The sequence below is a fragment of the Sinocyclocheilus rhinocerous genome, unplaced genomic scaffold (assembly GCF_001515625.1).
Source record: "Sinocyclocheilus rhinocerous isolate Xijiao unplaced genomic scaffold, SAMN03320098_v1.1 scaffold1063, whole genome shotgun sequence".
Taxonomy (NCBI): Eukaryota; Metazoa; Chordata; class Actinopteri; order Cypriniformes; family Cyprinidae; genus Sinocyclocheilus; species Sinocyclocheilus rhinocerous.
Genome location: NW_015625586.1, coordinates 663,732 through 690,003, shown reverse-complemented (window position 1 = coordinate 690,003; position 26,272 = coordinate 663,732). Strand labels below are relative to the sequence as shown.

Genomic DNA, 26,272 nt, shown 5'->3' with positions numbered 1-26,272 from the left:
AAAATGATAGAAATAACAGAATCTATCATTTTTTTGTCAGATTTTCATTCCAAGGACATTAATCTGGAACATATTGTTTTATTGCTTTGTCTTCTGGGTAAATTTCACCTTCATAAAGCCAGAACCATTCATTGCAAACCTAACTTTAGAATGTTTTCATCTGATATAAAGTCCCTTTTTACTTCTTTTAAGAATATGTCAAATCCTTTGAACTCAAAGGCTTCTAAAACTTTTAACATTCTTGAGTCTATTGTAAGCTATCTTTAAAAGACTTTCCTTTCTTTCTTTTTTTTTTTTCTTCTTTATCATTGGTATATTTTGTTAATTTGTGTAGCTTGTCTAACTTCATGTGATGATGTCCGTTAGCCCCATGTTACTTCATAAATGTTGTTATTCTTTCAATTGCAATAAAAAAATTTATTATTTTTTTTAATTCAAGTGCCAAAGGTACCATAGTTGAAGAAACACCCACATGTTGTTCAGCCCAATCCTCGTTCTAAAGCAACGAGCAGACGTCGACCAATAACAGTTATCATTACTCACGTGGGCGTTCTTGTCTGTGTCCCTCTGTCCAATCAGAGAAGTCTATGTTGACGGTTCCGCGCATGCTCAGACATCACCTTCTCATGTGTTTCTTACGCAGGCTCCGGTGGAGGTCACTGTGATCTATCAGCGCAGTCGGTGAGTGGTCCACGTTGTTAGATTCTAGCGGTATTTTAATATGGATTTGGTGTTTGTTTTACTTTATATAAAGGCCGATAATAATAATGTGGCGTTTTGAAAGAGAAACAAGCATGATTAGCGCGTTTTGGTGGTTAAAGTAGGCAGCGGGACTTAATTGCATGTCAGTTGCAGCATTAGCGTGTAGCAGGCTAATTAAATAAACTTTGCTACAACGGTATTATTTTAATCCCTCTTAGTTTTCCCTCATGTAACTTATTGTGTTAGCGAATACCTATTTAATACCTATGACAGTTTATTAATTGTAAGGTTTTTTACCAATGCTTTCCGGTTTCCATGTCTGACCCACTCAAAGTGAGAACAGGTTAGCACGTTTCATTAATGTCAGTGTCACTGCTGTAGAGTCGAGGCTAACCAGTCAGAATGAATTATTCAAGGGTTTTTACATTCATGAAAATGCTTAAGATGAATATGCTTCTCTCCCCAGGACTGTCACATTGCTGCCATGGCAAAGCTCTTTGAGTCCATTGGAAAGCTGGGATTGGCCTTGGCCGTAGGAGGAGGTGTAGTAAACTCTGCACTTTTCAATGGTAAGTTCAGTGCTGAACTGCTTTCTAATGTACCTAATAAAACAGTGGCATAATTGTTTTGAGTTTATAAAATTATTATATAAAGCCAGGTGTTTCTTTGCCAGGTTTTCAATTATATTTGAAGAGCTGTTGTCTAACTCTGTGGGGTTTTTCATTGCAGTGGATGCGGGACACAGGGCGGTCATCTTCGACAGGTTTCGAGGTGTTCAGGATGCTGTTGTTGGGGAGGGCACGCACTTCCTAATTCCCTGGGTGCAGAAGCCAATCATCTTTGACTGCAGGTCCCGTCCACGCAATGTGCCTGTCATCACTGGTAGCAAAGGTACGTCATTCCTCAGTCTTTATTTCTCTTACTGTTTCTGTCTGGCTTCTGTTCTTCATTTATTCTTTAATGTCTATATCTTTCTGTCTCTCCGTATCACTGTTTTATTCTTTTTCTTTTTCTAATAAAACTTAGGAAACTGCACAATGGTCTGTCTTTGTCCCTCTCAGATTTGCAGAATGTCAACATCACGCTGAGGATCCTGTTCCGGCCAGTTGCTACACAGCTGCCGCGGATTTTCACCAGCATCGGAGAGGACTATGATGAGAGAGTGCTGCCCTCCATCACCACCGAGGTCCTGAAGGCTGTAGTGGTGAGTATCATACATAACGCTGTGAAAACATGTAAACTATCAAAAAAGGCTCAGTAAGATATATATATTTTTTTTTTTTTTTTAAAGAAATTAATCATTTTATTCAGCAAGGATGGAAAAAATTGTGAAATTTATAATGTTACAAAATATTTCTATTTCAAATAAATGCTGTTCTTTTTGACTTTCTGTTCAAAATATTTTATAGACTACTTCATAGACTACCATTCAAGATTTTTTTTTTTTTTTTTAAAGAAATTAATCATTTTATTCAGCAAGGATGGAAAAAATTGTGAAATTTATAATGTTACAAAATATTTCTATTTCAAATAAATGCTGTTCTTTTTGACTTTGTTCAAAGGATCCTGAAAAAAAATTTTTATCACTTCCCACACAAATATTAAGCAGTGCCACTTACATAGATAATAATTCATTAGATCATATTTATGAATTGAATGCCACCATAAAACTGTAATTATAAGTGGGATACTCAAAGTTGGGGGCATGTCAATGTGTAAATATGTTGGAGCGCAATTAATGCAGCATCTGTATTGATGGTAAGCTTGTTAAATGATTGAAATTATTTTTTCCCCCATTTTTTATAAAACAGTTTCATGTACAAAATATAATTTTATTGTACAATTACAATTGAAAATATAGTACGATTTAATTTACAGAACCTTAATAAACTGAATAAAAAAACTAAAAGAAAAACACACTTTAAGCACACATTTGTTCATCATGTTTTAGATGTAGAGTTAAAAAAATAAAATATTAAAAGAAAGTTTAAAATAATTTTATATAAAAGTATGTCGCCATTTTGCTCTGACCAAAGTGATTTAAACACACCTGATGTCGTAATTACAACTTTGCAATGCGTAAACGCAAACTTCCCAGGAGGACTTTAATGCACTGAGCAGCGAGTCAGCATATTTCAGCAAAAATTATGTGACACTGAAGACTGGAGTAATGATGCTGAAAATTCTGATTTATCATCAAGGGAATAAATTACATTTTAAGTTATATTCAAATACAAAACAGTTTCTTTAAATTGTAATAATATTTCACAATTTAACTGTGTTTTTGATCAAATAAATGCAGCCTTGATGAGAGTTCTTTCAAAAACATACATAAAAAAAATACTGACCCCAGACTTTTGAACGGTAGTGTATACAGGGCTGTGTGTTGGGCAACATATACAGGACACGAGATGAAATAGAAAACTTGGATTAAATGGAGTTTTGATGTATATTCGATGAACTCCATTACTTGTGTTTGTTTTCAGACATGATAACAGACGTTTTATACTTGTGCTACAACGTTTTGGCCTGTGCTACAAAACTTTCAACCTCTGTAGCACCAGTGCTATGTGAAAAAAAAGTTAACGTACAGCCCTGGGTAGTGTATACAGGGCTGTGTGTTGGGCAACATATACAGGACACGAGATGAAATAGAAAAATTGGATTAAATGGAGTTTTGATGTATATTAATTTTTCCACAGGCCCGTTTTGATGCTGGTGAGCTCATCACTCAGAGAGAGCTGGTGTCCAGGCAGGTCAGTGAGGATCTGACAGAAAGAGCATCCACCTTCGGCCTCATTCTAGATGACGTCTCCCTGGTAAAGACCTCTGCTTTTCTCTGTTTCTGTTTTTCTTCACTGCCGTGCCTCACCTTAACATATCCCCTCCCCTCAGACACATCTGACGTTTGGCAAGGAGTTCACAGAGGCTGTTGAGATGAAGCAGGTTGCACAGCAGGAGGCTGAGAGAGCCAGGTTTGTTGTAGAAAAGGTAAGAGCCTCAAAATGTATTAGTGCCACAGCGAATATTCCCCAAATGCGAGTAAAATGAGATTAGTAATTAAAACGGAGTTACTCTCCAGTTTGATTCCAAACCTATTTGGTACAGCAATATTTATATGGTTTAAGTAGAATTGTAAGCAGCATAATCTGACTCTTGGTGTTGTGATGCATAGAATCAAATACTAAAAGCATCAACTAAATAAAATATGCATTTTGCTTGGTGGAAAATGTATCATCAGTTACCTAAATAGTTTGGAATATTGCTTACAGTATATTAAAATAATAGCAAAATAATTCCATTGTATTTTCCACACTTTACATATATACTACTGTACAAAAGTTTGCATAATGTAATACTTTTAAAGGAAGCCTCTTATCGTCATCAACACGTCATAATTTATTTGATTAAAAACCAGTAAAAATAGTAATGCTGTGAAATATTATTACAATTCAAACTAAGTGTTTTCTGAAGTTTGCTGATTTTTCAGCAGCCATTACTTCACATGATCTTTTAGGAATCATTCTAATATGCTGATGTGGTGCTCAAACATTTATTATTATTAGTTGTTGATACTTTTTTTTCAGGATTGTTTGAATAGAAAGTTCAAAAGAACAGCATTTATTTAAATATTTTGTAACATGATATAAATGTCTCTACTGTCACCTTTGGTCACTTTAATGCATCCTTCTTCTTAAGTATGTTTCTTTAAAAAATTATCAACTCCAAACTTTTGAACAGTAGTGTATATTTGGAATTTTTTTTTGTTTATAGTTATGTATATTTATATATAATAATTATTTTCATTTTATATATTTTTTTAAACATTTAAAAGTGATTTCAATAAATATTAACATGTACAATTTTTTCTAACATATAAAACTGAAAAATACCGTTTATTTGCCCACAAGCAACAGGTGATTTAACATTCTCTCTGTATTTGTGTCCCAGGCAGAGCAGCAGAAGCAGGCGGCCATTATATCAGCAGAAGGAGACTCCCAGGCTGCACTGTTGATCGCCAATTCTCTGGCAGTAGCTGGTGATGGCCTGGTGGAGCTGAGAAAGCTGGAGGCAGCGGAGGACATCGCCTTCCAGCTCAGCCGCTCTCGCAATGTTACCTACCTCCCGTCTGGACAGGGAACGCTCCTTCAGTTACCACAGTGATAGGGAAACTGGAGTCACACACACTCACTTCACTTCTTCTGCTCTAAGCTTGGCTACTTTCGGAAATGGTGATGTCTGTAGAACCCATGAAACTATCTGATCAACCTATAGGCAAATTTTAAAGAGACAAAGATGCCTGGTGTTTTTCTCTCTTTTAGTCCTAAAAGTATAGACTACCACAAGGTGGTTTCAGCATTTGGAAAGAGTGAAGGGAAACCCAGGGGAAGAGTCTGTGTATGTAAATGTGCTCCAGGTGCATATATTTGTATGTGGAAATGTTTTCCTTGGCTAAATGTGAGTCGATATTATTTGAAACCCATAAGCCATTTCAGTTAAATTGATATACACAGAAATTGATCTAAGTACCTTGCAAAGCTAAATTAAATTGTACATTCATGAGTAGTGAGTGCTGGATGATTGACATCAATCTCACCCTCTGCTCCTGCAAGAACGACTGTGTTGTTTTTTGGTTTGAATGTGTTTTTGTTGTGTGGCAGAAGGAATGCCCTTGTTTCACAAGTGGTGAATGGATAAAATAATAAACAATTATTCATTTATACTAAATCAAAATACAGTTGAATGCCTCTCATTATTATAGAGTTCCAATGTTATAGTTTGTAGACACACAACTTTTTTGAATGATATATTGACCACATTGTTCCTCACTGGTTGTGAAGCACACCTCAGGAGGCAAATATGCCTTTTAGTGTCCACTAGAGGGCATCAGTGCTTATTTGTGAAAAAAAGCTGCTCATGATATCAGACTGAAATACATAAAGAAAAAACGATTAAATGTTTAATGCAGTAATACAGCTTGAAACATTAATTGTAGGTATTCTAATATACAGATTTTCTTTATTGGAAAAAATAAACATATACCTCACTTATTTTCCCTTTCTCATTTTCACATTTTAAAGGCCAAATATAGTTGGTTTCTTTATATTTTGTAACAATTTACACACCTTCTGTTATTTTCTCATCCCCTCTTCTTTGTCATTCTTTTGTCAGACATTAACTTCAGTGCAGTGTTAGTGTAAAAAAACTTGCTGAGAAAATTCAAAATAACAGACTTCCTGTGGGGTTTCGGACTTCGTACCGGGGGACTTTTTTGTAGGTATTGGTGTGTTGTGTCTACCGAATTTCGTACATGTATGTGAAACATAGCTCGAGGGGCACTTTGTTGAAATGTTATAGGTGGCGCTATTGAGCCATTTTGCCACACCCACTTCTGAAACCCATATCAGATGTAAATTTTCACCAGTTCTGACGGTGTGAGTTTTTGAGCATGTTTAGGCCCTCAAAAATGTGATTCATTTTGGAGAAGAAGAATAAGAAACTGAGCAATTCCAATAGGGTCCTCGTACCGAGGTGGGCCTGAGCACATGCACCGACAGTGCGAGGAGTGAGGACCCTATATTGGAATTGCTCAGTTTCTTATTCTTCTCCTAGAGATTTAAACAGATCTACACCAAATTTGGTCAGTGTAATCTAAAGCCCTTTGTGATGTTAAATTGCGAAGATTTAGAGTTTTCGTTGAAGGGCGTGTCCGTGGCGGCCTGACAGACTTCGATGTTTCGCCATGAAATAGGAAGTGGTTATAACTCAGCCATACAATGTCCGATCGGCCTCAAACTTCACACGTTTGATAAGAGTCCTGACCTGAAGACCTCTAAAGGCCAAAATACAGTTATAATCATAGCGCCACCTGCTGGCAACAGGAAATGGCTTGTTTTACACTAACTTAAACATACCATGTTCAATCTGCACCAAACTTCATATGTTTGATCAAAGTCCTGGCTTGAAGACATCTACATGCCAATATTTAGTTATAGTCATAGCACCACCAGCTGGCAGCAGGAAGTTTGGCACATATGAATGACTTTGACATATTCCACCAATTTACCACTTTAAATGCATATTGCTGACCGTTCTCTGTTTTCCTAAAGCCACTGGGTGGCAGTGAGCCAAGGTGCGAGGGCCTTTTCAACACTGCTTGCAGCTTAAATTTCAATTGGAAATGTATTCCACAACTCAGAAGCTCTTACAGAAAAGCATGATTGGCTAAAGGAGGTGGACCTGAAAGGAATTTCACAGTTCCCTCTCTGAGCAGATCTTGTTGATCTATTGTTCAAATATTTCTGCTGGTGAGTGGTGGAGGAACTTTTCCATTTAGGATCTTAAACATCAGACAGGCGTCGGATTACAAACTTGAGAGATATCTGTGTCTCCATTGAAAATTCTTTCCACAATGATGCTTGAAAAAGTTCATAAAGAGATTGTAAAATAAATCCAGTGGTTTAAATCCAAAGTGGTTTAAATCCAAGTTTCTTGAAAAGGCATGATTGCTGTATATGATGGACTTACTTAATTTAGGCTTTTATTCACTCAACACTGAAATTTTTCAGGTTTCATAAAAATGTCTTGTTTTTGTTTCAAAGAAGAACTAAAGTCTTGTGGGTGACAGTTTTTAGGGGGAGGGGCTATCCCTTCAAGTCTTGACTTTGGATTTGGGGGCGTGTCAATTAATAGCAGTAGAAAATTGGTGGTAATAGCTGTAATTGTGAGTATTGACATACAATTTAGTTTGTACACAGGCTGTGCTCTCTTGATGAGGAAGAATAATAAAACGGGCCAGAAAATACTAATTTAACTCATTTATGAGGAGACAGCCTTGTGTAATCTATTTATGGCAGCACATGAATTATAAAATATACAGATAATGAATCAATTACACATGTAATGTTCATCCTTTACTCTGTCGCATTAGTGCAAAAAAAAAAAAAACACATTCCTGTCTTTGTTGGAAAGTGAATGAGACATTTGCAAAAAGCCAGCTTCCCTTTTATTCTGCACCACTTACAGAATTCTGAAACACCGTGAACAGACACATTTTATACTAAATCATCTCTTTAGATGCTGTTTAGCCAATCAAATAAGGAGCATAACTAGATTTAACATGACATTCGTGCATTTAGCAGATGCTTGTATCCAAAGCAACTCACATTGCATACAAAGTATACGTTTTATCAGTTCCTGCATTCTTAAGTCTAACCTATCAAATCCATGCTCAACTCAACTCAACTCAACTCAACTCTTGGCTTAAGTTTATTTCTACAGCATTTTCAAAAAGAAATATACAAAAGTAATCATATATGAAGCCAAAATTCAACAAAAATCCATACAATTTACAATACACTGCTTAAAGCAAAAAAAAATTAATGAGTTTTCAAAGCCCTCTGAAATGCCCCTAATTTGGGAGAGGTTTTTAAGAACAATGAAAGCTAGGAGCGGCCACCTAAAAAGCTCTATCACCTTTACATTAATGGCACGATCAAGAAACTGCCAGACTCAGCTGATCATTTGAGCGAAGAGATCTCAAAAATTGATGTAAACTAATTCAATCAGAAATATACTCTGGTGCTAGGCCATGGAGAGCTTTGAAATATAACAACACTTTTTACTGGATTCAGCAGTGCAACAGGAACTATCTTATAAAACATAAGACTTATAAAAACATCTAAAAGTGTCTAAACAGTACAACAAAGTAAATGCCTTTATTTCATTGCACAGTGAATAAGAAAACCACATTTCTACATTCTTAAAATAAAGGTTTCTAAACAAATTTTCACTGCAATGCCACAGAGGAATGATTTTTGGTTCCCCAAAGAACCTTTTTTATTATTAGTGAAGAACATCTGAAGAACCTTTTGTGCATTAATTGGAAAGATTCAACGGATGTTCAAAAGATTAAAGGTTCTTCATGGAAGCATAACTGCCAATAAATAACTTTTTATTGACATTTTTATTGGATTTTAATGTACAACTGACAGGATTAAGTTCACATTAGGCCTGGACCGATGTGGTGATGGTTTAGAAAACAAAGCTCCCAAAGTTGTTGGCGCTGTCTCACAACGTGCTGCAATTTCTCGTCTTGTTGGCAAACGGTCCATCAAGTGAAAAGTCACTTTTATCGAGGTGGTTCTCCACGGGGAGAAAGACGGGCGCGCCAAAAAAAAAAAAAAAAACCCCGACGCCACGCGCGCTTTCTCCGGTGCAGAGAGCGGCGGCTCGAGCGCCTCGGATGAACTCGGAGGAGGTTGACGCGCGAGACCTAGGCCAGCCACGTAGCGATGGTTTGTAAACCGGAGCAGCGGTGGGCTCGTGCAGTCTAGAAATTCAGAGCGATTTGTGATAGTTTGTCCGCTTGTGCATGCGACTTCACGCTGTTCGCCAAAACTCACAGTGTCCGCCGAGGAATAGTTTATCTGAAGCGAGTCGTTTTTTGTAGATCTGTGTTTTATCGGATCGCTACACAACTTGAGGTGGACGGTATGAGGGAGAGGGCGCTCGTGTCTCGGGTGAGTAGTCTTTGCTACAAGTTAATTTCTGCTTTTGCATTTATTTACAGCGATGACAGCTGTTCGCCGCATGCATAGAATCCGTCCCTCGGACATCTGTCAAGGTACGATGCTGTCAGTGCACGACACGACTTATTTTCACCGGTCGATCTGCAGGTTTTTGTTCGGAAAGAGCAGGAATCGTCGAAACTGTTATTGTTTTCTTGCCTAGTGCTGTTTTGCATACAAATGCATCGAGAGTCTCCTGCAACTATCTGCTCGCAGACCGCGAGTGCTCGTTAATATGAAAGAGGAAATTTTTTGAAGGAGTATAAATCTGGGCGGTTTGGGGTGCAAGAAGTGAAAGTCGTCCACGACGAGGATGTTAGCTTGCTATGAGCCACAGGGTTAAATAGTCGTATTGTCGCTGCACGCGCTTTGCAAAGCAGGTCGATTGAAATCACCTCGGTTGAGGTTTTTGCAATCGCGTTTAACAGTTTTGAAAAAGCGGGTCCTGCCGTCGCTAGAGTGCATTGCGCACACAGCTGTATGTACATGCACTCGGGATGTTAGCTCTGCTAGCCGATCGGCCTGCACGCCTGCCGTCCCGACCAACCAATGTTTCCTTCTGTTTAACCGATTACAGGGGCAAAAAAAAAAAAAAAAACCCCGACGCCACGCGCGCTTTCTCCGGTGCAGAGAGCGGCGGCTCGAGCGCCTCGGATGAACTCGGAGGAGGTTGACGCGCGAGACCTAGGCCAGCCACGTAGCGATGGTTTGTAAACCGGAGCAGCGGTGGGCTCGTGCAGTCTAGAAATTCAGAGCGATTTGTGATAGTTTGTCCGCTTGTGCATGCGACTTCACGCTGTTCGCCAAAACTCACAGTGTCCGCCGAGGAATAGTTTATCTGAAGCGAGTCGTTTTTTGTAGATCTGTGTTTTATCGGATCGCTACACAACTTGAGGTGGACGGTATGAGGGAGAGGGCGCTCGTGTCTCGGGTGAGTAGTCTTTGCTACAAGTTAATTTCTGCTTTTGCATTTATTTACAGCGATGACAGCTGTTCGCCGCATGCATAGAATCCGTCCCTCGGACATCTGTCAAGGTACGATGCTGTCAGTGCACGACACGACTTATTTTCACCGGTCGATCTGCAGGTTTTTGTTCGGAAAGAGCAGGAATCGTCGAAACTGTTATTGTTTTCTTGCCTAGTGCTGTTTTGCATACAAATGCATCGAGAGTCTCCTGCAACTATCTGCTCGCAGACCGCGAGTGCTCGTTAATATGAAAGAGGAAATTTTTTGAAGGAGTATAAATCTGGGCGGTTTGGGGTGCAAGAAGTGAAAGTCGTCCACGACGAGGATGTTAGCTTGCTATGAGCCACAGGGTTAAATAGTCGTATTGTCGCTGCACGCGCTTTGCAAAGCAGGTCGATTGAAATCACCTCGGTTGAGGTTTTTGCAATCGCGTTTAACAGTTTTGAAAAAGCGGGTCCTGCCGTCGCTAGAGTGCATTGCGCACACAGCTGTATGTACATGCACTCGGGATGTTAGCTCTGCTAGCCGATCGGCCTGCACGCCTGCCGTCCCGACCAACCAATGTTTCCTTCTGTTTAACCCTTTCTTTGCTCGCTTTTCCAAAAAAGTTACTCTTTGTCCGTGAGTTGCCGCACACCCGTTGCTGCTTTTCTAACTGTTCCGACAGTATAGTCTGGCCCAACTGCGCTGTATGCCAGTATTTATCCTCGTTTTTGGGGTGGACGTGATGCAGTTTGGAGGTGTGTTGTGGATGCGCGCGCTAACGTTAGGCCCTTCTCAAACTGCGGCGTTAGCTCGAGCTGCTAGCGCTGATTTTAGGAGCAGGGGGCGAAGGAATTTTGCTATTTGTTTTACCTCTTTTTTTTTATTCTTGGTCTCTTTCTTTGTTAAACGTAGTTTGGAACAGCTGTGATGTATTTGTGTGCCTGACGAGCCAGAAAGCGTTGATTAGCTCATTATTTTGTGAGGTCCCCCCCCCGCGTCCCTTTTATCCAGTTCCCAAGCTGCTATGAAGTCTCACCAACTTATTAGGCAAAGAGATTTTCTCCAGAGCTTGTGTAATTCACAATGTCCTATGACACCCACAAAGCAAGGGGTTTCAGAAACATGAATCTGAAGAAGCATTTCAGTTCAATATCACGTGTTTAACAAGCATTCGAGTTTTTACCTTAACTTAGTCTGCTAAACATTTTCATAATGCTGTCTTCATTACATATCATTGACACATTCAGGCTGCAATGTGTAAGAACCATGGGAATATAAATTGTATTCATTTGCTACTAAACTTATTTTTATAAGATAAAGATTTTAAACCGCACAAATCTCCTGTTAAATTGAAAGATTTTGTATATAAAAGTCTTCATAAAGTGAGGATCAAAAAGACTTGATATATAGTCTGGCAGTTTTTATATTGACAGTATTATATGCTTCAAAGTGCCTGTGTCTTGGGCACATCTGTGATGATGCTGTCCTGCTGTGAAAAAATCTGAACTTGTTAAAGGTGAGGTGTGTTGTTTTTTGTTAAAATACTTTCTTTTATTCCAGCCTAGTATGCAGAGATAAAGTCTTAAATCTGTTGGGCCATAAAACGTGTGTTTTATTCACTCAGTGTGCATGCACAAAATTGTATGAAAAAATCTACATACAAATGTTTTTTTATGACGAAATCATGATTCACCAAAAATTTTCGTGATACTTGATATTTTATTTTAAACTTACAAAAAAAAATTGTAGGAAGAAAAACTGAAACCACACATGCAAAAATGACATAAGATGATATTTCATACATTTCATCGAAATGTATTCATGGAAAGGTAGGCCTATTTCATCATAAATAGTGAAAGCGAAGCTTTGTTACAGTTCCAGCCATGAGGTTTCTGTGTGTAACAATACCAGTATGTTTTCTGAGAGTGACAAAAGGGCTGTAAAGAAAAGGTTGTGCAGAAAGCCTGGTTTGGCCGTATTTTATGCAAAGACTAACTCACTCATTTGAAATACTCCAAATTCATTAACATTAGAATGGACTAAGAACAAATTCATGTGCGTATGCTGCTTTCGTGAGAAGTTCACCTGTGCGTAGAAATACAAAATCTATGCAATAATTAGTGAATGGGACCCACTGTTACGTTTCAATGTTCTGACCAGTGGTGTGAATTTGTGACGGGGCTTAGTTTATCCAATCAATGGCAGATGGGGGAATTTAATGTTGCAGAAATATGCGCGTCACCTTTAAAGATGTAATGGACGTAGCGACATATATATTGTGGCATACCTTTGAGTTTAATGGATTAACGAAAAAAAATGTAGGGTGGGAACTTGGGTTTTGTACAACAGTTGTTGACTGGATTTTGAGATGTGGATGTTGCACTCAAAAATGTAAAACAGACGAACGTGATCTTGCAGGGTTTAAGCAGACTGAATGATTAAAGAAGTCAAGATTTTAAAAATAAATAAAACACATGGATGAATCATTCGCAATAAGATCTATAACATGCATTTAGATTATAAATAGGATTAATTTTCATTTCATTCAGACATTCAGAAGATGTTGCTCGTTTCTGACATCCTTTCTGTGCTCTCCCTGGGCTGCTGTAGAGTGACCTGTATTAAAGGTCTTCAGTTGGTGGGGTTAGTTTAAGAGCATCTGAAAAGAATAGAGTGACTCAGCTTGCTTGTGGTTAATACAGTTGCATAACAGCACTCAAAGAACCCGGCGACCCTTTCTGAGTGAAAGTCAGATTGTGGATTCACAGTACTGTCATGGTTGACCCCCCCCATGATTAAATAATTAGTCAGATTATCAGTGATCTGCAGCTGTTGGAGTTCAGCACAAGGCAGAGATGTTGGAGATGGGGAAAATTGAAGAGCAAAAACAAAAAAAACCTGTGCATTTTTAGTTACTAGCAGTTGGAAGTTTCGCTTTCAGTCATTAAAACCTGCATAAAACAGTCCTGAAGTTATTGGCTGTAGCTACTAAAAAACATTTCCTGTGCACTAAATCCACCTTAAGATCAGAGCATGAAAGGTTATTTTGTCTGCAATATCAATTAAAGAGATTAAAGTGGTTTTGGTGATTGAATGAGTAAAATTTGATCATGGTTGAATGGACGAGGTGAGATGGGGCTTGATCCTCAGTCCTTGGAGATATGATCAGAATAAGCTAAAAGGTGAGTAATTTCAATGGTCATAGAGATTTTGATTGCGTGATTGTCACCCACATCAAAGCAGCTTGCATTTTTTCATGTGCGAGGAAGCCCGGGATTAGTCACCGTTATCGTCCACCTACTTGCTCACGATGATGAGAGGAGCGGCCTGAGGCGTTGCGAAACTTCAGTTGCACTTGTCGGTCTTGAAACAAGAAAAATGAAAGCATTGATATTGTCTTCACACTGAATTTCTCTCTGCTTTTCTTCTTCTCTACTGCACCAGAGCATGCAAACTCTAGACCTGTAAGTGGCTGCAGACTTCGACAGATGTGTAGATGCAAACACGTGCGTCTTGCATTCTTGTGTAAATAAGTAGAGCTTTTTCCTTCATTTCCTCCTCAGATGTGTTGTAGACGCTGTGTTGCAGATTCTCACGCTCCTCCGGGTGCTGCATTTCTGGCGTCCTTCTGATAGATGCACTCAATTCAAGAGTCACTAGCTTTTCCTAGATATTCAGCGAAGAATTAACTTTTCAGGTCTGTTTAATATGAATGCAGAGCACCGTTTGGTATTTTAAGTGACAATTTCAAACTTTATTTAAAACACAACAGAATTTACACACAGTGGAAAGTGTGCCAAGCCAGTCTTTGAAATACACGTACAGTAATATGTGTTTTGTATGCTGGCTACTTTCCTGTGACTCCAACGCACACACTATGAGATGTGTGACCCCTTATGCACACATCATGTGGTCACATACACTGCGCTCTCCAATTCTCAGAAAGTTTCAAAGCGCACAGGAAGAAAGGTGGAGGTGTGTGTATATGGTTGTATCTGTGTGGGTATGTGTTTGTGTGTGTGTGTGTATAATTGTATACGTGTGGGCGTTTGTTTATGTGTGTATGGTTTTATTTGTGTGGGTAGGTTTATGCATGCATGTGTGGCCGTTCCAGCAATGTAAACTGTCGCTGCAGGAGAGCTGCATGATTCGGGCAAATTACGTCACCCTCAGTAGTTACCATGCAAAGTTTAAAAAACTGAGTTGAATAGTTTTTAATTGAATTGTCTCTAACTGTTTTTCTAGGTTTTGCTCCACTGTGTTACTGCAAACAAAACACAAGCAGGAATCATATAGCCTACTGCTATGCTGAATTTAAAGCTGAAGACATTGATACCTGAGCTATTAGTTTGCTGCATTACCCGAGATATTCCTACACAAATTTTTTTCTATGGTGATGTCTTCACTGGATGCATGCAAAAACAAGCATTCACCTGATTCATAAAAAAAGAGACTCTTATGAACTTTTAAAGGGGTCATATGATGCGATTTCAATTTCTCCTTTCTCTTTAGAGTGTTACAAGCTCTTGGTGCATAAAGAAGGTCTGTAAAGTTCCAAAGACTAAAGTCTCAAATCCAAAGAGATATTCTTTATAAAAGTTAAGAGTTAACCACGAAAGCAAAAGCACTTTATTTGGCCTTCCGGAAGTAGATGCAATTAGGAATCATTGGTTAAGATTTATTTACAACAGAACAGCACAACCCAGATGTTCGAATTTGTGCAACGCATTTTATGGACAACAGTTTTTTGAACCTAGAAGAGTACAAGGCTGGCTGTGCACAAAGGCTATTTCTAAAACAAAAAAAAAAGGGTCAATTCCGACTTTGCTATGACAATCTGGCGCTTCTGAATCAGCGACTGTAAGTGTTTTATTATTAGTTCAAGTATTTGCTATTGACTGTTCAAATGTGGAGTTTTGCGAAGCGCAGAGTAACGCGTCGTGTGTGTGTGTGTGAGGGGAACAGGGTCACATCACAGGAGAGGGAACTGTCTGTCAGAAATCATAGCACGTCAGCGGTCTTAACCGCGGCTTGTGTACTGCATCATCACTGTCACTGTCACGCGGCTCTGTTGCCCTTTCGGGCTTGAACTGATGGTAAAACTAACGACATTATTAACTGTCTTGATATTTACTTTGAAAGCTGAAGCTCACGATTATGGTAAGGGGCGTTACATTTCCGACGAGTGCTTGCGGTGTTCGGCCAATCACAATGCACTGGGTCAGCTGGCCAATCAGAGCAGACTGCACTTGTCAAAGGAGGGGGCTTTGTTGAAAACGAAGCGTTTGAGAGAGGCGGGGCATAGAGGACCTACAATAATGTACAGTATTTGAAAAATAATGTGTTTTTTGAACATTAAAGCATGTCAACATATTCTGTTACACCAAATACACAAAATAATGATCTTTAAAATAGCATCATATGACCCCTTTAAAGTTATGGTCATCAGTTATGATAGTTCTTTTAAAGTTATGATGCAGTGGAAGTATAGTGAGATATCTTTTTTCCATATTGTGACACATCCGAGTGAAACAGCTTGTTGAAAATGAATTAAATACAGGATGGGAACTTGATTCTGTGCATCAGTTGATTGGATGGAGGCAGATCTAAATGTGAGCTTGCAGTCGATTGGAGAAGTCGGACATGCTTTACCAGAGAGAAATCTATAATTTCACTGGAAGTTCAAATTATGACATTTTGATTAAAGAGCAAAAAATAAAGTTTAAAAAAAGGAAACATGCATGGATGAATTGTTCACCGTAAGATCAGCAGCATGCATTTAGGAAATAAATGGGGTGAATATACATTTCAAGCCAATGTCAGTTACTCATAAAAAAAAAAAACTTAAGTTCATAAGTTATCGATTTGAATTAGGGCCAGTTGAATCCATTTATGATGGTTATCATCAGTGTGTTTTAATATTTTAATAAGTGAATATGAAGATGTGGGCCCCAAAGGGACAGTTCAACTCACCATCATGTTGTTCAAACCTGTGTGACTTTCTTTCTTCTGTGTAGGGCTGGGTGATATTCCGGTAGACATGATTAACCAGTAGAAATTTGTCAACCTGTAGAGATTTTGGACTGTCTTCTCTATCGCAGTTACTTGACATTGATGTGCTACGTGGTCACGTGGGCAGCTCTTAAAGTGACAGCAGTCTAATATTCCTGTTGTCTGTCATTTGTTAATTACACAACAAAAGAGAGAAAATCCCTCACTGCTCTTGACTAAATCACGTTTGTAATTTTAAATATATATTCAGTTCACACAGTGAAGAATATGCCGTGTTTTTATACATTTGATTACTTTATACAATGTATGTAGCATTTCTTATTTATTTGTTCTACTGTAGTTTTTTTGTCCTATTGCTTGTAATTAGTTTCTTATTCTTATTTAATCGCTGACTGTTTACTTGTCTTCAGTGAGCTTGTTTTTTTGTTTTTTTTAAAGTTCAGGCTTGTAGACTTTTTTTTTTAAAGAAAAATAACTATGTTATTGTGATATATATACTGTTTCCATGAAATATAATTACTCCTATTGTGATAAGATTTTGGTCATATCGCCCACCCCTGCTTCTGTGACGCATAAAAAAAATATTATTTTATTTTTTTTGTGCGTACAATGAAAATCAATGGGGCCCAAAACAACATTTGACATTAAATTTTTAATTTTATGTATAAAAATAGATTAAAAATTTTTAACACAAGTTTAGCATGACAAGAAGTTGATTAAATGATGACAGAATTTTCATTTATTGCATTAACTCTCACTTTAATGTGTCCTAAAGTAGGCTCATCTGTCCTAAAGGTGACTCAAAGGTGAACTGTATACGTTAAACGTTATGCCCTTTCTCTTCTGACTTCACATTTCGGTTTTAACTGCTCTAACGGTTACTTTTTTCGCTTCTCATCATTCAAACGATGCTTCCCCACCCTCAGACACATGATAGTCATGACCTTTCAAGCATTGCATACATTCACAGTATAGCTCACTGTATGTATGCGTACGCTGTGTCAGACACCTTTTCCTGCTGCCACGGGATAGAATGAACTCATTTTCTTTTCTAGATGCTCGCACACACCTTGATGAGTCAAAAGGGTTTGTGACACATGAAAATGCCTGTAGCTTTCTCAATACAAAATTTGACATCTGCATCTGTGCAGTTCTCAGATAGTTGTCGCAAATTTTACAAAAAAAATCCATAGTTGACTCAAATTAAATTCTTTGAAAATGTGTAGGTATATTCTCCCATCATGGCTTAAAGAGGTGGGTTAATGTGAGTCACGCTGTTGGTCTCTTCACAGATGCAGCATGCAGCAAACTGACTAGACGGTAATTATCTTGGTAGTCACAAGGCTTTAGATTTTATCATGTAATGCAAGTTGTACACAGCCAGTGCTTTACAATGCAGTATTGTTCTGAAGAGCCATATATGTTTCACAGAAATATTTGTTCAGCTCACTCACGCACACGATGACTGGCACACATACACTCGAACAGAACAGAGATGTTCACAGAGAGCCAGGAAGTCAAGGTCGAAGCCGTTAAAGAGTACAATGCAAAAACAGCTATTTTTCCTGTTTGTGGCTGCCGTTTACTTGTTTAGGTGGTGTTGTTTTTGATCGTGATGACTCAGCATGTAAGGTAGAGTCTTGTGTTTTGATCTTGGTGAATTAACAGGGTCACTCTGATATCTGTTTTCTTAGTCTGTTGTCACATATTGGCATATAAAGGAGCCATTGATTGGGGGAAGAACATTCCTTGAGCGCACACACTCCCTCCCCACACCCGTTTCAAATCACTCACACTGAAACTTGTGGTCTCGTTTTGGTTCATCAGTGTGTAACTGTCTCAATTTTCAGTTGAATCTGTTTTTCTGTTGAGTGAAAGCCATACAGATCAAAGACAAATAGCTCAATCAATCAGTGGTATTGACATTTAGACTATATTGCATCATATCAAAGCCATGACATGTTAGAAATGACAGTCTCAGAGGCAGTGAAAAGACTTATTGATTGAGGTGCAAAATGCGTCTGTTTTAAAGCGGAATATAATGTTATTTTATGCAATAATAACATTTCTGTCCTAAAATATTCACTTTCATGTGCCCTTGTTATGCACTACTGCACTAGAAATAGAAGCATAAAAATGCTCATTTGTGCTTCAATATTTGTTAAACTGTTGGATTGGAATATGGGACTGGAATTAAAAGTGCACAATAATCGCAGTTAAACATGCATGATCAGATTAAATAATCACTACAGGCCTACTTGGCAAATAAGCAACACTCCAGCCACCACATGGCAACACTCTTGCTGGCTACTTCAGCACGTGGCGAGTTGCTTGTTAACATGTTAGGTGGCAGTAATGAAGTGTGTGAGACTGTCCAGTATCTATTTGGCAATATTAAAAAAAATATATGTACAGAATATGAAAATATGTGAGGTTTTCTTCCCCATTGTGTGAGTGTGTTTTCTGTACATAACTTCTTGTGGTTTAATTTTGAGCTGCTCACACACACTTACACTGAAAAACGAAACGGTTGTGGTTTGGTGTGTGTATCTGATTAGTAGTGAGATTCTAGATGTCTACACCTTAACCAGGCTGCAGTTTCGTTTCTCTTTCTTTTTCCCTCTCTTATTCACTTGCTTGCTTCTTTCTCACACACACATGCATATAAAGGATGTATGGCACCTGATTTGAAGTCCAGAAGGTTTTACCAGGTAACAGTCATTGCACTGACTATAATTTCAGAGGTGTTGTTGAGGTACGGAGCGCTGTTGTACTCATTCTTGAATATCTGTGTTTGATGACACACTGCTCTTGTTTCAATGGTAGTTGTGGTTCATTTACCCGCTTTGATGTACCGAATTAAATGTGATGTCTTGGGTGACACCTGATATAATTGCTTTCAATTTTCTTTCATTCCTTTCGCAACCTTTCACATTGTTTCTTGCTCTCTTTCAGGTAACATCTGGCTGCAGGGTGCTGATTCGGAGCAACTGGTAATGACTGTGAGATCTAAGCGCTGAGTTTAACGGCACGGAGACACTGTCACATCACTGACAGAGAGGAGGTGGCTTTTGTGTCTGAATCAGCAGAGATTTGCAGATGAGGTGCTGCTATTGTCTTTCCAAGTTGAAACCGAGATGCTGTTGAGAGACTGAAGTTTGGATCTAAAGCCAAGACGAGTTTCATTTGGATGTGAGTACTTTTAAGACTACATAAGTTGGGGAAAGGTTTGCCATGCTTGTTTTTAAGGCTGTTCAATTTGTAGACAAAAAATGTAATATATCCGTGTGACCATTAAAAAATTATAATAACAATAATACTTATTATTTTGTTCTTATCAGTGTTATTTTGTATTAAATTAAAATATTAAACAAAACAAATACAAATAGTATTTCAGATTTATAGTATTTAAAGGGATAAATCATCCAAAAATGGAAATTCTGTCATTAATTGCTCACCCTCATGTCGTTCCAAACCTGTAAGACCACAAATTAGGATATTTTTGATGAAATCCGGGAGCTTTCTGATGCTCCATCGACAGCAACTATCACATTCAAGGCCCAGAAAGGTAGTAAGGACATTATTAAAATAGTCCATGTTACATCAGTGGTTCAACTGTAATTTTATGAAGCTTTTTGTGCACACAGAAAACAAAAATAACAACTTTATTCAACAATTTCTTCTCTTCCCTGTCAGTCTACGGCACACGTTCACGAGAGAACCACGCATGCGTGTGGTGCTGCTGATGCAAGAGCCGGTGTTCTGACATAGAAACCGGATGTGCTGCGTCTTGTTTGCAAGCAGAGGAATGCACACGCATGTGTCATGGTATTGTAGTGAACGCGTGTCAAACACTGACACAGAAGAGAAGAAATTGTGAATAAAATCATTGTTTGTGTTTTTTTGTTTGTTGTTGTTTTTTTTTTAATTACTTGAGGGAGAGTAATTAATGACAAAATTTTCATTTTTGGGTGAACTATACCTTTAACTCTTTCCCGCCAGCGTTTTTGAAAAAAGTTGCCAGCCACCGCCAGCGTTTTTACTGATTTTCACTCAAATTTCTTGGCCCCCAGAATATTTTGTTGTATGAATATCTGAACATGCAATACATCAAAATAAAGATCAAACCCTCTACTTTCAAACAAAAACAATCTGTTTTATTCTAGCTTCAAGCATTGTTGTTTTTTTTATCAACACTTGAATGTAGGTAGGTTTCATTAAAAAAGCAACATTTTGAGCAAAAAGCTGAGAATCACATTTTTACCAAATACTACATCTGGATCAAATACTACATCAAGATGGCTTCCATCAGCACTCACAAAGCTTGCACAGGCCTTTACCACTTCCTGGATCGACATTTCACTCTAACATTAGGCAGATTTCATTTATATGCGGTTAGTGTTGATGATGGCATTATTTTTCATATGCATATGCTTACATATGAGATTGCTCGTTTCTGCTCTTTCTGGTCTGTGTTTTTGATCGGCACTTTCTAGACTCATTCAGGAGATGTGTAATATCGCCCCCTAGCGTGTAACGCGGAAACCTGGAAAATTCCGTGTTTGGCGGGGAAAGAGTTAAGAAAATGTCTAATTCTTTTCAGTACAACTGTAAAATTACAATAATATCTTAATTTCTTAAGTTTTACATGTTAAACCAGCAAGCTTTTATCTTGGTGGAAAACTGTATGGAGACAATAAAGCTTATCTTTTTTTGTTGACGGCAACCGCTTTATAAGCTCTTTTCATTACAAGTTTGGAAAGATTGTTAGTGTATATTGTGTTTTCTAATGCACTTTATAAGCTACCGAACACAGAGCAGATGCAAAGATTTGAAACAAGCCATGCACTCTGAGACACTGAAATTACCGGATCATGAGCTGCTCGTGTGTAAAAGAATGCAGTGCCGCGCTTCACTCTGGAAAAATGCATTGCAATTTATTCATTCAGTTAAATCACAGCCTTTGCAACCATATACGAGTAAACTAAAAAATTTACTAGCCAATGGCGATTCAATTGCCAAGGTGTCCGTAGAGGGTTGCTTTGTAATTTGAGAATCACACTAAGCCATATCTCAACTTCGGTTTTAGTTCAATTAATAATGCAGCTCTAAAACATTTGTCTTATTCATTTTCCTGTCTCACTTTTCTCTTACCCTTTTCTTTCTCTTTCATGCCCTAGTGAAAGTAATGGAAGCTCGGTTTGGGCTAGGCTAAGGTGTCTCTCTTCATCTCTCCTCCTTTACACTCTCTTGCCCTCCTCTCATTCATTCGAGAGGAGGGGTACATTGCCTCCTGTATCGTCCTTGACGTGAAACAGTAGTTATTCTCAAACATAAAGAGGGAAACACTCCGATTTAGCCAAGCGATCGGCTGCTGATGAAGTCCTGCCAGACACTGAAGGAGGAGGTGTCCGGCCCGGAGACGATGTCCCAAGAGGAGGGGCAAATGACTCAACCCTCCCAAACGTACTTCCACAACACCTCTGCTCCTGATGCCGAGCTGTCAGCAAAGCTGTACAAGCGAGAAACTGCGGCCAAACCGTACTCAGTGGTCATTGACAACACGATGGCTATGGTGCCCGAGTCACAGATGCCTTCAGACCTAAATCCCCATCCTGCCCCAACTCAACCGTTTTACCGGGAGGGGTCCAGAGCAGCTGTGACGAAGAGCGGAGACTGTGGGACGTCGGAAGATTCTGAAGCCGAAGAGGGAGCCGGGGTGGAGGACGAATTCAAACAAGGACAGATCATTGTAGAGGTCAACCTCAATAACCAGACCCTGCATGTGTCCAAAGGAGACGACGCAGCAAATGCAAACACCGCAGGAGACGACAAGAGCAATAGTGAAGAGGAGGAGGAGGAGGAGGAAGAAGAGGAGGAGGAGGAAGAGGAGGAGGAGGAAGATGACTACAGTGCTGAGGAGGATCTGGATGAGGAGGATCAAGATGATGAGGAAGAAGAAAACAACAGTCGGCGAACAAGAGTGCAACGGACGCTCAGGGGTCGAGCCGCTGCTCCGCCACGGCGAAAGAGTCGCCGTGTAGCCCCTTCATCAACTGGGAGTGTAACCACTGCGACTGCCAGCGTTACGACCAGGGGGCGGAGGAAGAATGCAGAGGGCCCGCCCCAAAAGCGTAGACCTGCCAAGGAGCCCAAAGGCTCCGCCTCCTCCACCTCAGGAGCAACAAACGCGAGAGGAGGAGGAGGGGCCAAGGGAGAGGGTGAGGAGAAAGAGACGCTAGCGTGTGAAAAATGTCCACGTGTGTTCAACACCCGCTGGTACCTGGAGAAGCACATGAATGTGACGCACAGACGCATGCAGATCTGCGACAAGTGCGGGAAGAAGTTCGTGCTGGAGAGTGAACTGGCTCTTCACCAGCAGACAGACTGTGAGAAGAATATCCAGGTGAGAGCATCTTCCCAAACTTGTATTGAAAAGCCACATGCTTGGTGAAGTACAAGTATTGTTAATAGACATTAGTCCAAGCAGAGACCATATTTAAAGGGGTCATAAACTGTCTTTTTTTATTATTTTGTACTGTTCCCTGAGGTCCACTTATGTTATCAAGATACTTACATCAAAAACATCATTTAGAGATTATAGGGTATTTTCTGTCCTGTTTTTAACCCCCTCATCTGAACGCTCCATTTGAATAGACGTGGCGGATTGTAGACTCAGAAGTAAACGCCCACTGCTATGATTGGCTAGTAGTTGTGTGTTTGACAGTGTACTTTCCTCATAGATGGACGCTGCTGTGATTTAGGTCAAAATTGCATAAATAACTGCATAAATGCATATCAAATGAACTGTAAGAAGAGACAAGGCAATAGTGATCATGGCACAGCATCATCTTTTAGTTTCAGTCTTTCTGAAAATCCTGTCGAATTGTGCCTTGTTTGTAAACAAATCCACTGTAAAATAAAGTGAACAAAAGTTCGTACTGTTGCGGTCTGGAACTGGAAATAAAGTCCATCAAATAAATGTTATCGTTTGCCTTCTGCGTAGAACTGTGTTTGCCTCTCTCGTTAACGCTTCATGCGTGAATCAGTGGGCGGGGCTAAAGCAGTGATGTAGAAGCAGGCATTGATCTTCCTCTGTGGAGGTGGGGTTTATCCACACTATCACATCATAGAGTGGCACATTCCACAAGCTGTGGGTTTGGCAGATTGGCTTCAATATACGCTGTTTTTAGACTAATGAGAGTTTTGAGTTCTGAAATTTACTGCCATGTTTTTTGTTTTGTTTTTTTGAAAGGCTGCAATTTCAGTGTTGTCATCACAAGAATAAATGTATGTTTTCAAATTGTAATAATATTTCACAGTATTAAATAGTATTTTTGGTCAAATAAATGAAGCCATGGTGAGCATAAGACTCTTTTTTTTTTTTTTTCAAAAGCATTAAAAAATCTTACCAACCCCAAATATGTGAATGATAGTGTATGTGCGACACAAAATATAATATTAAATTAACATTGGCTATAGCTAAAAAGCTGTAAAAAAAAAAAAGTTGCAAAAGGTTTCATTTTCTTTTCCATATTAAATGCTTAACTAAAATTAAAAGTATATGACTTTGTACTTCAATAATGATTATTATAATTAGGGATGCACTGATATTAAAATTCTTGCTTATGCCAATAATTGTTTTCATGTTATGGCTGATAAATGACCAATATTTAAATTATGTAACATAAAATACCAACAAAGCAGTAGATTGTTCCTTTATTGTTAGTAGTTTTGGATAAAGTTGTCTGCTAAATGCAGAAAGTGTAGATTTAAAAAAAACAACTCAAAACTAAAAAAAGAATAAATTAAGCATTGAATTGAGGGATTACTACTTTATAATGTACAGTATGAAGGATGCATATTAATTTTTTAAATAATTTTTATATTAATTTGCTAAAGATTACATTTAGCAGTGTTATTAAATTATTAGTGTTTTCAGTGGCAAAGGTATTTGTTTGGTGATGGCAAAGGTAAAAATAGGTGAAACTAACGTGCAATTGAATGTCCAATATCAGCCAACTGATATAATTCTCAAATAAATTGATAACTGAAGCATACATCTTAGATCTGATTTGAAATATGAAGTACATTAAAGGTTAGGAATGTGTTAAAATCAGTCCTGACCAGCAGAGGGAGATTTCATTCATGTTTCGAGGGCCATTGAGACTCAGAAAAGGGGTCTGAGAGTTGATATACCACTAAATATGTTATTCTTGTACTGTATAACAGTGTGTGTCTGTTTTTTGTGCCCCAGTGTGTGTCATGTAGTAAGTCTTTTAAGAAGCTGTGGTCCCTCCACGAGCATATTAAGATTGTCCATGGCTTTGCCGAGAAGAAATTTGCCTGTGAGATTTGTGAGAAGAAATTCTACACCATGGCTCATGTCCGTAAGCACATGGTCGGTACGTACAGTAAACGTGCACAGACACACTTCAGCACTGCGCGAGTGAACCCTTTATATCGAGATCTATTTTTTAAAATGTCTATACAGACACAAAATGCATGTGAAACATATGTATGCCTAATACAACAGGTCTTCTGTTTGTCTCTAGCTCACACAAAGGACATGCCGTTTACCTGTGAAACCTGTGGAAAGTCTTTTAAGCGCAGCATGTCACTGAAAGTGCATTCACTGCAGCATTCAGGAGAGAAGCCCTTCCGTTGTGAGGTATGAACACATTGTATGACAATACGCAAGTGGTCTGGTTTGATGTCGCGAAAAAAAGGGAAATCCATAAAGTACAATGCAAATACATAAATCATGTATTTGTTATGTGTTAATGTTAATAGACATACAGATCATAGACTGATTAAGTGAGATGCTTATCCTAGAAACCATAAATTACAAAATTATCAATAAAAAAAACTGATTACACAAGGTAAAGGAAGATATAATACTGGTTACAAGGTTGGTACAGGTTGAATCCTTGTTTGATGTCCAGTGTAAAGTCTGGGGCCTGAACCAAAACCTGTTACAAACCACTGCTCCACATAAACCCTTTTTCTTCCTCTGGAAAGTCCTCCTTTTCCTTAAATTGGCACACGTCTAGGCTGTTGAATTTGGTACAGTATTTATATCCCCCTGTGTTGGCACCATGGTTTCCCCAAATTAAACCCCCATTTATTTGTGGCTTTGACTGTTTTCTAAAATACATTCCAAAAGTCAAAGAGTATTAAGCAAATAATATTAAAATGATAATTTTATTCATAAATGTGTGCGTTTCCAGCTGGCCCATATTTACAGCTTTAATTTGTTTTTGGCAAATGCTGTAAAATGCCACATCCATGGCAGGATGTTGACATGCACAAACAACACTGTATTTCTGTATATTTGAATAAGGGAGTGAATAAAGATTTGCTTATTACTGTTCATAGCATTTTGTTTGTTACATTTGTTTACTGACGCCTTTTGGCTCATTTATGTCAGCAGTGTTGCCATTAGACTAGAGCTATTCTGAAAGTGCTGTTTGTCCGTCTGTAACCAAACCTATGTGTGCTTGTGTGTAAATACACAACAGAAAATGCATTTCTTTTTTTAAGCTAACTTTTTCCTTTTAGCATTGGAATATCAGTTATTTCAGCATGAATGACTCGTTTGGCACTAATTTCTCTGTATTTTTGACACTGCCCTCACCAGTGTTAGGATAGAAAACTATCCGTTAACATTCCCATTTATTTCAGTGGTAGTTTTGCTGATTAAATACACAAAATACACAGCTAAGGTCATCAATGGATAAAAATTATTTTTGTAACCAGATGAATGTTATTTTCTTCACAATGAGTATGGTGTGACAAAATATAGACTAAATTTAAAGAATATTTTTGTCAAAATACGAAAACCGTTTTACCTCATCAATTTAACTGTTTTCACTAATTCTATGTGCTTTAGTTTAAAAAAATGTTTTTCTTCAAACAATGATACGTTGTTGTTTAAAGGGGTCATATGATGTTGCTAAAAAGAACATTATTTGGTGTAATGAAATGTGTTTATGCGGTTTAAGGTTCAAAAAACACATTATTTTCCACATACTGT

General features: G+C 38.5%; 2 protein-coding genes across 6 annotated transcripts in view; both read left to right on the top strand.

Annotated features, from left to right (window-relative positions):
• Window positions 1–585: 585 nt before the first annotated feature.
• Window positions 586–5,225, top strand: phb (prohibitin). Its single transcript, XM_016570980.1, has 7 exons — window positions 586–681; window positions 1,169–1,271; window positions 1,432–1,593; window positions 1,764–1,906; window positions 3,405–3,521; window positions 3,598–3,693; window positions 4,654–5,225. Exons 2-7 carry the CDS (start codon window positions 1,187–1,189, stop codon window positions 4,864–4,866), a joined length of 816 nt encoding a protein of 271 aa, XP_016426466.1. The 5' UTR covers window positions 586–681; window positions 1,169–1,186; the 3' UTR covers window positions 4,867–5,225.
• A 3,982-nt stretch (window positions 5,226–9,207) lies between these two features.
• Window positions 9,208–26,272, top strand: part of znf652 (zinc finger protein 652) — a 22,537-nt gene continuing 5,472 nt past the window's right edge. The window contains exons 1-5 of one of the 5 annotated variants that reach the window (XM_016570951.1): window positions 9,208–9,224; window positions 19,192–19,428; window positions 21,417–22,642; window positions 24,494–24,641; window positions 24,792–24,907. In XM_016570951.1, the coding sequence (XP_016426437.1) occupies window positions 21,614–22,642; window positions 24,494–24,641; window positions 24,792–24,907 (1,293 nt within the window). In that variant the 5' untranslated portion in view covers window positions 9,208–9,224; window positions 19,192–19,428; window positions 21,417–21,613. Of the gene's footprint in view, window positions 9,225–9,878; window positions 10,204–10,234; window positions 10,308–13,857; window positions 13,922–18,879; window positions 18,948–19,191; window positions 19,429–21,416; window positions 22,643–24,493; window positions 24,642–24,791; window positions 24,908–26,272 lie in introns of those variants that run through there. The other 4 variants (XM_016570934.1, XM_016570943.1, XM_016570970.1 and 1 more) reach the window with 4 other exon arrangements.

What these genes read in the sequence shown, in the direction of transcription:
- phb (XM_016570980.1), top strand. Translation starts at nt 1,187, where the DNA reads ATGGCAAAGCTCTTTGAGTCCATTGGAAAGCTGGGATTGGCCTTGGCC. An exon ending in TTCTAGATGACGTCTCCCTG is followed by an intron (nt 3,522 to 3,597) that starts GTAAAGACCTCT and finishes CCCTCCCCTCAG; the next exon opens with ACACATCTGACGTTTGGCAA. An exon ending in CCAGGTTTGTTGTAGAAAAG is followed by an intron (nt 3,694 to 4,653) that starts GTAAGAGCCTCA and finishes TTTGTGTCCCAG; the next exon opens with GCAGAGCAGCAGAAGCAGGC.